The sequence below is a fragment of the Colias philodice genome, chromosome 29 (genome assembly GCF_061535455.1).
Source record: "Colias philodice isolate Cphi_HAF_F1 chromosome 29, ilColPhil1 Martin Lab GWU primary, whole genome shotgun sequence".
In the NCBI taxonomy this organism is placed as follows: domain Eukaryota; kingdom Metazoa; phylum Arthropoda; class Insecta; order Lepidoptera; family Pieridae; genus Colias; species Colias philodice.
The window spans coordinates 6,871,802-6,884,050 of record NC_143114.1 but is presented as its reverse complement, the minus strand read 5'-3'; the positions used below and the strand labels follow the sequence as shown (position 1 = coordinate 6,884,050).

At 34.6% G+C, this 12,249-nt stretch overlaps 1 protein-coding gene across 1 annotated transcript; it reads right to left on the bottom strand.

The window, feature by feature from the left end:
• Positions 1 to 4,573: 4,573 nt before the first annotated feature.
• On the bottom strand, positions 4,574 to 11,386 carry LOC149476068 (uncharacterized). Its single transcript, XM_089712654.1, has 5 exons — positions 11,002 to 11,386; positions 10,133 to 10,274; positions 8,598 to 8,729; positions 7,137 to 7,385; positions 4,574 to 6,594 (listed from the first exon to the last, which is right to left on the bottom strand). The coding sequence occupies exons 1-5, from the start codon at positions 11,155 to 11,157 to the stop codon at positions 5,489 to 5,491; spliced, it is 1,785 nt and encodes a 594-aa protein (XP_089568780.1). The 5' UTR covers positions 11,158 to 11,386; the 3' UTR covers positions 4,574 to 5,488.
• Between the last annotated feature and the right edge of the window lie 863 nt (positions 11,387 to 12,249).

The following is a 12,249-nucleotide window of genomic DNA, read 5'->3' as shown; positions in this document are numbered from 1 at the left end:
CTTGATCGAAATGCAATCAGATAACTTAATTGCTCATTAAGAAAGTTCATTAGTGAAATAAATGTTAAAGCTCCTTAACTAAAACAGGGCTATCTTATTATTAGATAAATAGCAGTGAATAGAAAATTTTATCAAGCAACCAGCAACTCACTATCACTTTGCTCATAATTAGGTTCACAAAATCTCTTTATAACATACGTTGCTATGGGAGAGATTATACTGGTCAGTCGTTACATACTTTTGGAATGTATGGTACATTCTAAAAGTCCTAGTAATTCAATTTTATAGCACCTTTTTTTAACAACTCCAGTTGTTATTACATCTTTAGTTAACTGTTAAGTAAGTGCATTTCCACAGTACGGTTAAAAAATTGAGTGCTACAGAAACGATGGAAATATTGAATGGAAGTTAGGCAAGGCGGAAGGGCTGGCTTTTGTGCGAGAGTATACAAAATGACGCGTCCGCAACGAATTCGCTGCGCAACCGCGGCGTGTTCGTTGCGCGCCCGCAACGTATTCGTTGCGCACCCGCTCCGCTTTGAAACCGCTCGCAATCCGCTAGTGTGATATGGCACTTACATGAGGGTTCAAGCTACAATCCATCACGCTGGCAAAGTCACGTCTCAAACTATGTGGCTTTAGATTTCCAGTTATAATCTTCTTATATATAAAAATGAATCGCAAAATGTGTTGGTAAGCGCATAACTCGAGAACGGCTGAACCGATTTCGATAATTCTTTTTTTATTATATTCCTTGAAGTACGACGATGGTTCTTATGTAGAGAAAACGTAAACATGTACCACGGGCGAAGCCGGGGCGGACCGCTAGTTATTTCAATAAAAATAAATACAATATTATTTTCATTTAATCTATAAATACTTAATATTATAAATCTGAAGAGTTTGTTTGAACGCGATAATCTCGGGAACTACTGGTCCGATTTGAAAAATTATTTCGTATTAGATAGCCCATTCATCGAGGTAGGCTATGTAGGTATCATCTCGTTAAGACCAACAGGAGCGGAGCACTGCGGGTAAAACCGCGGAGCACAGCTAGTGTAATATAAATTATGCACTAAAATAAAAAGACCTTTAGAAATAAAGTTGAACAATACATGACTACTATAATGGTATTATGCCTGTTTCACACGTTTTAAATGCGCAGATGAGCACGCACTTAATGCTAATATAAATGTTGATGATAACATTTACCAACAGGAGCCGAGCACTGCAGGTAAAATCGCGGGGCGCAGCTAGATAATACATAAATGGAGTGTAATCGTTAAGTGTGCACAGTCCTACTATGGTCCTACTCCTACACGGCATACCGTAACTACTAAATGAGAATGTTTAATGTTTTAGATAATTTCGTTTCATATCAATCCATTTCATCTATCGAGTTTTATTAAAAAAAAGTTATTATTGTCATTTTACTCATTAGATAAAGTTCTTTCGATATCAATGTAGTTTTTTGATATCTGTAATAGTTACACAATAATTACCGGTACACACAACGAATACACCACGTATAAACAGCCCTAATCACACAGGGTGATCGTAAAACGCACCTACTGATCATATAGGGTGCGTTAGGTAGGGCACAGTTGTAGTCACTCGTAACTTCTTTTTTATGTTCAGAAGTACAGGTGAGGTACAGTACTTATATAGCTGTCGCGTTGTATCCGCGTGCTAAGGCAAGTATTTCTGTAGTTTATGTAATTTTTGTACGTAAAATACATCACTGATGACTGACAAGTATAATAAAAATCCGTTCAGTGGTTTTCAAATCCATCTTCATATCTAGCGTTTATAAAATTAAAATGGTAGAATCAATTTCTTCTATACAAATATTATAGAGGAAAGGTTTGATTTTTTGTTTGTTTGTTTGTTTGTATGAATTGAATAGGCTCCGAAACTACTTGGCAGATTTGAAAAATTCTTTCACTGTTGGAAAGCTACATCATTTCTGAGTGACATAGGCTAGGTTTTATCCCGGAAATCCCACGGGAACGGGAACTATGCGGGTTTTTTTTGAAAACGCGGGCGAAGCCGCAGGCGGAAAGCTAGTATGTAATATATCCATACTTAATATTATAAAGCTTAAGAGATTGTTTGTTTGTTGGAACGCGCTAATCTCAGGAACTACTGGTCCGATTTCAAAAATTATTTCTGTGTTAGATAGCCCATTTATCGAGGAAGGCTATAGGCTATATATCAACCCGCTAAGACCAGCAGGAGCGGAGCCACGCGGGTGAATCCGCGAAGCGCAGCTAGTTATTATATTTTTTGGTTAATGGATTAGGAATAGAAAGTATAAAATAAAACCAGATATTTTTAAAGAATATTTTATATTAGATTTCGATAAATTAAATGCTTATTATACATCTATCAGTATTAAAAAACTAGATTTAAATTAAATTATTATTACATCATAGCATAGGTAAAGCAAATTCATAGAATTTTACGATTTGCAAAATATTCCACGTTGAGAAACGCGAAAAAACAGCTTATACTTTTCCATTATTGCCTGATTAATTATTATTAGCTAAACAGTTTTTACAGAATATACAATATTGAGATTCTTATAAATAAAATTAAAAATAATAAAAAGTAAAAAAAAAACATTGACATAAAATTTGGCGGGAACCTTTACAATGTGATGTCAAATTACTAAAATATATTTTTTAAATTACTAAAAATCATAACCCTCCTTTTGCTTTGCCGTAGTCGGGTAAAAATTATTAAATTAGTTACAAAATATGTTCGCACTATCTACAAATATTGCTTACAATGTTACTAATACTAGATTAAAATTATACAAAATAATTTATTAAAATCGGTGTGGAAGCCATTAGATAGACGGATCGGAAGCTCCAGACTGAAACAGAATACTTTCCACAGATTATTTTTCTTTCGACAATGCTATTTCATTATGTAACGATGCATTAAGATCAAACAAACATAGAGCTAGAGCAAGAGCATTCTTTCGTGATCTTTTAGTGTAAGCGAAAACTCGTATTCGTAAGTGTTGTTCAGTATTAGAACATTGCATTGAATCTTTTCGAACGCACTAAGAACAACGAAAGAATACTCTACGCCTGTTTACACTAAATTTGACATAGTGGGGTTGGAATATGCATTCGCTAGTTTGATGAAAATGCACCGTTACGTTTGAAAAAAATAAAAAGAGTATAAAAGTGTGTGTGATTTATTTCCGGATTTTTTTCATTGCTAAAAATTAAAATATATCAGTCAACAGTTTACTCATATTAATTTATTTCAAAACTATACTAAATATTTATTGACTATTAAAGGATCTTCCATCAAAGTAACCTATAAAATGGTTCGAGAAAATCTCAGTATAAATGATTGAAGAATTGACGTAAATCTTAAAAAAAATATCATTATAATCTGAAAATGTACACGTTGTAATAAAATAAATAAAAAATATTAATAAATTGTAAAAAAGAGCACTAAATTAATGTATAATCTCATCATAATATTATATACTTAATATAAAATAAATAAAAAATACTTTTAAAATTATGCCTACAACCTACAATTGTGATTAGATTCAAATTTCAAAATTGCAGTGTTGCATTTAATACATTTAATTTTTAAATTATGCTTAAATTAATATGTATAAATGAGGCGGTTCCATTGCTATTGAAAAAAAAAATGATTTACAACTAAAGTTAACTTACTTGAATACTAGAAAAGGGGTCTTGTAAAAGACTGTTCGTCGTTTTCTGTAGTGTTACTTGGAAATTCTATTAAAATGCTTGACAATATCTTCTTCTTCTTCTTATATATAAAAATGAATCGCAAAATGTGTTGGTAAGCGCATAACTCGAGAACGGCTGAACCGATTTCGATAATTCTTTTTTTATTATATTGCGTGAAGTACGAGGATGGTTTTTATGTAGAGAAAACGTAAATATGTACCACGGGCGAAGCCGGGGCGGACCGCTAGTAATTATATAATATTTGAAAATTCATTTAGGTATAGTAGTCGGCACGTAACTTGACCACTTTTTAACGTAGTGAGGGAAGCTTGCGCATATAAAAATGTACTAAAACTTGATGCGCAAACTTCCCCCACCACGCTACTTTTTGGCCAAGAAGTTTGCCGGGCGCTATATAAATGGCTAGCGGTCCGCCCCGGCTTCGCCCGTGGTACATATTTCGCAATAAAAGGCCTATGTTCTTTCTCAGGGTTTAAAGATTATCTGTGCCAAATTTCATCAAAATCGGTCAAGTAGTTTAATATGCGTGAAAACCATACATACATAATTACAAACCTTTCCTCTTTATAATCTTAATATATGTATATTATAAATCTCGTGTCACAATGTTTGTCCTCAATGGACTCCTAAACCACTTTACCGATTATAATAAAATTCGCACACCATGTGCAGTTCGATCCAACTTGAGAGATAGAATAGTTTAAACATGTAGGTACCACGGGCGAAGCCGGGGCGGACCACTAGTATTAGTATAGATTTACATTATGCCAGCAGAAATATGGCTTTAATATTATGTAGTTTACACTATATGTATGCAACTAAGTCAGTCAGTTTAAAATGTAGGCTAAAATTGTATTTATAAAAAAAAGCCTTGATATATACGAAACAAAAGAGCTTTTCAATTTGCACCTAATTTGAAGACAGAGTTGACATATGTTTTTATATTTCAGTCCTGTATTATCGACAATGTTAGTCGATAAATATTGAAATTAAGGCTTTGCGCTTAATTTAAACAGGAAAAGTGTCCTTGCCATAGCTAAAAAAAATGTGTGCGTATACTAGTGTACACACGTAAGAAGTGAAACTTCTTTATGACCTTATTTTTAAAAAAATAATTTACTTTATGCAACTTTACAGAAATACGTCGAATCACGCGTGGTAGGGATAAGAAAAAGATGGCGAAAATATCACGCGTAACGAAAAAATGTTACACTAAATTTTTATCCAACCCCGATAAAGAAGTTTCACTTTAAAAATATAAAAATCAATCAAAAGTTAGTAACATACCAAAAAGGTACATTCTAATTGAAAACCTCCTACTTTTTTAAAGTCGGTTGAAAATATGCCCAATATTATTTAAGAAATACTTGATGTATGATATATTTAAGAGTATTGCACCAATTTGAACACTAGACTTGCCAGAGTATTTACATGAACAGAACATTGTCAAGACTGTCTAATATAAATAAATGTCTCTACTCTCAAATAAAAAATGAAGTCCTGTTGGCAGTGGCCTTGCCTTCCAAGCCAGAGGTCGTGGGTTCGATTCCCACCCGGGGCAAATATTAGTGTGATGAACATAGATGATTGCTCTGTGTCTGGGTGTTAATTATCTATATAAGTATTTATTTAAAATTATATATGTATGTTTATCAGCCATCTGGTTTCCATAACACAAGCGAAAGCTTAGTATGGGATCAGATCGTGCCGTGTGTGAAAATTGTGCCGAATTTATTTATTATCTCAAAAATAACACCCCTCAATATCACACTCCGGATGGTGACTTTTTATATGCGACTTCAAACTAGCATTTTGTATAAACGCCTGTCCGCATATATGGCATCTATACCTCCTATCATTTGTATGCGTCCTTATATGATACTGCAGACTCTTCAACCTGGGATAACTTTTATCACAATATTCACATCTAAAATTCCTCTCCCCTGTATGTGTTGCCATGTGTTCTTTTAACCGAGATGGCAAATAAAACCTCTGATCACAATATTCGCACTGATGTTTTAACACTTTTTGATGATTTCTTCTCTGATGTTCCGTTAACGTTTTCTGTCTATTATACACTTTATCGCACAAGTTACATGGGTACGTTCTTTTCTGTCCGTGTGCTTCTGTTAAATGTTTATTCTTTAGCGCGTAAGACATGAAACATTCGTCACAACGCGGACATCGAATTATAGCAATCTTCTTATGCACTATATCTACATGCATGTCCTTATAATGGTTGGATTTGAACACTTTACCGCAGACTTCACAAGTATGCCTCTCATCGTCTTTATGCCGTTTAAGATGAGCGTCCAATCTAGCTTTTTCTAGAAAACACATGCCACAAATATCGCACGTGAAGTTACTAAAATGTTCGACCATATGCGTATTTAGAGTATTAAAGTCTTCGAACACATCACTGCACATAACACAAACTAGATCGTTCCATGTCAGTCTATATAACAACATTTTATCCGGGGCTTCAAAGTATATTTTCTTTCCGTGGTCTTGGTCGATATGTCGCTTGAATGTTTCTAAATCGTTGATTTTCGCTGGACAGAGTCGACAGTCGATTCTTGTTATATCAATTTTCGGCATTTTCTTGTAGCCCATAAGGAGTTGAAACGGTTTTGTGTCGTGGGAAACTGTATGATCTCGTAAATCTTCTGGTTTTGGGTAGTAGTCCTTACAATAGAAGCAATAGTAGTTATTTCTTCTGTTCTTGAAGGGGCAGACATAGGAATATTGTATGATCGTGAGGAGATTTTCTTCGGACATACAGTCGAGGTCTCGGTCGTGCGTGTTCTTCTTTTCTATTGGTGGTTTCTTCTGTTCTAGCTTCTTTGATTCTGCGGATAGGAAATTTTTTGTAAAAGTTAGTAGAAGTAATAAGTGTAAAAGTTAGAAGTTTTTATGTTAAATCGGGAAAGGAAATTGCTAAGAAATTCTGATGAACCGCTCTCAGCTGAGGTTATAAGGCACACAATACCACAATACACAGTACCATTATCCATATTCAACATGAATTCTAGGTTATAAATTTATGCGTTACTAAATTTCATTATTATAAAGTTTCAAAGAACTAAACAAACAGACTTTTATTATTAAACAATATTTCTTATAAATTTCTGAAATTCTATCTAATCTAATCTATGTACAACATTAAACAGAAAATTTTGTTTTAAAGTGAAACTTCTTTAGGCGCGTTGAGAGTAAAATTTCAAGGTCGCGTCATGGCGATACCGTCACGTTATGGAGTAAAGCGACAATTCTGATATCTTTGAATTTTGCCAAAAAATTTTCACTTCTGAAACGTGTGCTCGGCACATTTTATTTTTCGTTTCTACCACTACAGTCTATAATATTACCTACAATTCCAATTAAAACTTACCTTTCTTTTTAACCTTCATTTTCTTCTGCACTTTTTTCTTCGTCCCTGACTTACGGGTTTTCGTCTTTCGCGCCATTTTCTTCGGCCTCTTTATCGGTTTATCGGAATTTGATGATGAATCGGTAAAGTTGGCATCATCATTGTAGTCTGCGTCGTTATAGTCATCGTCGAGGGAATCGTTAATTTTAGCTATGTCGTTGTTTTCCGGTTTCGCTTTATCTTCGTCTTCTTTCTTTGGCGGTTTCACTTCTGTAATTTTAATAACGTTTAGCGTAAGATTTAGTTTATTGCTAGCTTTTCCGGCAAACTTTTTATACGCAGATATGGCGAAGCGCAGCGCAGCGCATTTTTCATTGTCAAACTATTTTCGACATTGTTTCATAAAAATAAAATTCAAAATCAAATAACAACAATTTATTTCGGGGAGCATCGAAGCGTCACACGCGAAAGGTAGAACGCTGCGCTTTTTTGAACGTTATTTTAATGAGGACAATGTCGATAATAGTTTGACAATGAAAGGACTTTTCCACCAATAACGTGCGAGGATTTTTAGCGAGGAATGTGTTTGTAACAACCAATCATATTGCTTCATTTAGTTTGAAGTTTGAAGAGTTTAGCGTTTGAAGCGATACGATTGGTTATTTATAAACACATTCCTCGATACACATCCTCGCACATTATTAGTTAAAAAGCACTCTTACTTCGATCATTTCAAAAACAGATGTTATCCGATTCTCAGACCTGACCGAAATGCACACAAAACTTCGTAAGAATCGGTCAAACCGTTTCGGAGGTGTTTAACTTCAAACATGACGAAACGAGAATTTTGTATATCTATACTAATATTTTAAAGCTGAAGAATTTGTTTGAACGCGCTAATCTCAGGAACTACTGGTCCGATTTGAAAAATTCTTTCAGTGTTAGATAGCCCATTTATCGAGGAAGGCTATAGGCTATATATCATCACGCTAAGACTAACAGGAGCTGAGTCACTTGGATGAAACCGCAAAGCAAAGCTAGTTTAAAATAATAATATTTCTCATCCCTACCAAGTCGATATCTTATTTATTATTGAGCAAAATCTATATTATGTCGTGGCCATATCGTAGATTTGCTCATTTCATAAAATGGCCAATTTAGTTTGGCCAGATCGTTAAATCGTCAACGTTTCACGATTTGGTCATCCACATTTGGCCACTTAAGCTATTGCATAGCTTCTATCGCGGGCCTTGAGCGTGGGGACCGAATCGAGAAATTCCGTAACAAAAAAACCTCACGCTCCCCACTCCGACGGACACGGAGGTGTGGCTTGAAGGCATAGCATGCAATAGCTTTACCGCGGCAGTCCCCGAGTGCCACACGTCTTTTTGTGTTATTTTTTATTATCATTTTTTTCACTGTGACCAAAATTAAAAACCTAAAAAAAAATACACGAAAATTCCCTTACAAAAAGCTACTTACCTTCTGGTATATCACTTGGCAAAGGCGGTAACCGTATGATATCCTGTTCAACATCTGAATTGTGTTCACTGCAGTCGTCCTTTGGCTCCGTTTTCAGTTCAAACTCCACGGCCCCATCGGTTTTCTTCAATTCTAAAAGGACAAGGAAATTATTAAACTGATGAGGAGTTTGTTTGTTTGTTTGAACGCTTCGAAATGCGAAATCTCAGGAGCTATTGGTCTGATTTGAAAAATTCTTTCGGTGTTAGATAGCCCATTTATCGAGGAAGGCTATATATCATCACGCTAAGACCAACAGGAGCGGAGCACTGCGGACAAAACCGCGGGGCACAGCTAGTTGCATACATGTGATACGTCACCACTTGAATAAACTGCATAATCAAACTCTCTTAATGATACAATTTTCATTATATTTTAAAAGTTATCTTCACTTTATTAGAAAGAAAATACTTAGGTATGTGGGTATATCAAAAAACTTTCTTTAGAAGATAATACAAATGCGAAATAAATTTAATTATTTACATCGATTATGAAAAATTTTATAAAAATAATTTGTTGCACACATTATCTTATACAGGGTGTCCCACTATTGGTATACTAAGCGCGAGGCGACTTGTATTTTTGCATACACTAATCACGTAAAAAATACTTAAAAAAAATTTCAACAACAAAAATTACGCCAAAAATTTTTTGCTCAATTTTTCCTGTAAATCCATGTTTTCTTCTCTAGTTTCGCGCAGCCGGCATATACCGCTTCTCTAATATGAGCATTTTGTCTATGAAAATATAATCTTAAACAATAGCTCACGTGCTGGTGTCAAAGTTGGGCGGGTTTCTTGTTATGGGTGCACACAAAGAGTTTTAAGAATTCATCTATTTGAAAAAAAAAAATGGATCTAGAATTTTATAAGTATTTTTTACGTACTCAGCGTATACTATAACCTCCTTTGAGCTTAGTATACCAACAGTGGGACACCCTGTATATAAAAATGCGCGGACTGCTAGTAATATTATAAATGCGATAGTTTGTGAGGGTGTATGTGTATGTTTGTTACTCTTTCACACAAATATTACTGAACCGATTACAATTAAATATAGAACACATATAGAGGGTAACTTGGATTAACACATAGGATAGGTTTTATCCCGGAAATCCCACGGGAATGTGAACTCTGCAGGTTTTTCTTTGAAAATGCGGGCGAAGCCGCGCGCGGATAGCTAGTCTTATCTAATCATTAAGTCTTTAACCATCCATACTACAAGGGGATCTCTAGGCAGCACCCTATAATCTGACACGGCCCTGCAAAACGATTGTCAGTATATCATGGGTCTACTGTACCTCATAGTGAAGTGTCCCTTAGTGGGGTAAGGGGCAGATGCATTATACATCTGTTTCACTGATTGATTTTTTTTAGGGACAAGTAGGTGATCAACCTTCTGTGTCCTACCAAACCAAGAATTTTTTTTTTCTTCATCTCCACCAGGAGACTGTACCAAGGAGGCGGTCTGTAAATCATACATACAAATATTCCTACCTTCCTTATCCTCAAGTTTAGCACTCAAGAACAGCTCTTCACACTGCAACACTTGCTGTCTGAACGCGCACGCGTCTCGCAAACGCACCACGCAGGTGGCACACACACCTGAGTCTTTGTCCTCACCGTCTACATGTGACAGCTGCAAGATTATTGAAAACTTACTATCTTAAAACAATTATGAGGATTGTTACGTCCACTTAAGTATTTTTCCATAAAAGATAATCATGAAAATCTTAATATATATAAATCTCGTGTCACAATGTTTGTCCTCAATGGACTCCTGAACCACTTAACCCATTATAATAAAATTCGCACACCATGTGCAGTTCGATCCAACTTGAGAGATAGGATAGGTTTTTTCCGGAAATCCCACGGGAAAGGGAACTATGCGGGGTTTTCTCTAAAAACGCGGGCGAAGCCGCGGGCGGGAAGCTAGTACTTCTATAATTTCTATAAAAATCCCCTAGGGCCTAGTAAGAGCCTTTTCTTAAAAATAAATAGAGGCCCTTTTTTTGATACATAAAATTAGTGTATTTCTGCAATTACTAATATTCTATTTTCCTGCTATAACTAATACATGAAATTTTTTATGAATTTTTAACTATAAGATATTTTAATGGCCTTTCTTATAAATTGGTAAGAAATTTTATAGTTTCTGAGTGAAGGAAATAATGTATTTCTTTTTTATTATTTCTGTATAGAATTAACATTTAGTATTAATTTCAAGCAGTCCTAGTTATTCTATATTGTTCTGTTAAAATTAAAAAAAAAAAAAACAAACTTCAGTACACAAAAAATCGTAAACAAATTGTTTGTAAATCAAAGTGATTACAATCACGAAACATACTCATAAATTAGATACTTACTAAAATACCGAAGCAATCCATAACCATATCCGCGTAGATCTCTTTCTTCTCCATCCAAGTATATTCAGCTGTTAATATTCTACATTTTTTAATAGCCCTACAACACCGACAGAGCGCTGGGTCAATTAATGGGCCGTTATTTTTTATTAGCGCCATATTAAACACATTTACTTGACTAAACAAGGGCACAAGCTTCAACTAAACATTATTTCTTAGATAAATATTATTGCTTTTAACAGTATTGCGCGAAAAAAAGCTTTTAAAATATATTTTTTGAGTCCCCGACTCCCATAAACAAAGCTCGCTACACTTGACGGACGGGCCATAGATATTAGATAAACGAATATATTTATCGATAGGGCATAAATTAACAGATAACATAGGAAATTTGTAAAGTTTATCTGTGATCACATGCCATATATTATAGGTAATCTGTATTTTTTTTTATTAATTTTTCGTCGAGTTTTTCCGAGTTTTTCATTGTTAAGAGCTGAGGTTAAGAGCGTTTTCACATTATCCGATCCGATATCGGATATCGGAAGCCGATAGCCGATATCCGATATCGGAGGGAAGTAAAATGTATGAAATATGTGCCTGTCTTTCACATTGTCCGGTCCGATATCGGATATCGGAGCCGACACCGATATTCCCAGTGGCTATCGGACGATAATGTTCAGTGTTGCCAACTCAATTTTCGAAAAGGCAGTATACCAACAGCAAAAAAACACTAGTTTGTGTATTTTCAGCTAAGATTTTCAGTCTTATAGGGCGATCAATCTTTAAAAAAATTCTTTGCTTTTAACCTAAAACCCTTTCTATTAAAAGAAACCTTTTTTTATTAAGAAAACACACATTTAAATATTTATAGGCATTTAAAATACGATTTATACGGCAGGTATTTTTATTTGCCGTATTAAAATATACGGCAATTGGCTGAACTGAACAAAAATATATTGCGTTCTTAAATTCAAATTACTATCTTCGAAAACATTAGTGTCTATCATCTTTAATTTATTTCATTCTGCCTCGCTCCTCCTCCTACTCGGATGTTGGTTGTGCTGTTTATTGTATTGTTGTCATTGAGTGCTTTGTTTTTAACCGACTTCAAAAAAAGGAGGAGATTTCACACCGATTTATTTTTATTTTGAATTTACAACAAAGAATACAAAGTTTGAAAACTCTTAATTCTAAAATAATTGTTTATGAGAATAAAATAATTTATGTATCTTTACTTACAGGAAATTCCAA

Coding starts and splice junctions, on each gene's coding strand:
- LOC149476068 (XM_089712654.1), bottom strand. CDS start 11,157: ATGGCGCTAATAAAAAATAACGGCCCATTAATTGACCCAGCGCTCTGT. Junction 10,275..11,001: donor TGGATTGCTTCGGTATTTTA/GTAAGTATCTAA, acceptor ATAATCTTGCAG/CTGTCACATGTAGACGGTGA. Junction 8,730..10,132: donor TAAACTTGAGGATAAGGAAG/GTAGGAATATTT, acceptor TTGTCCTTTTAG/AATTGAAGAAAACCGATGGG.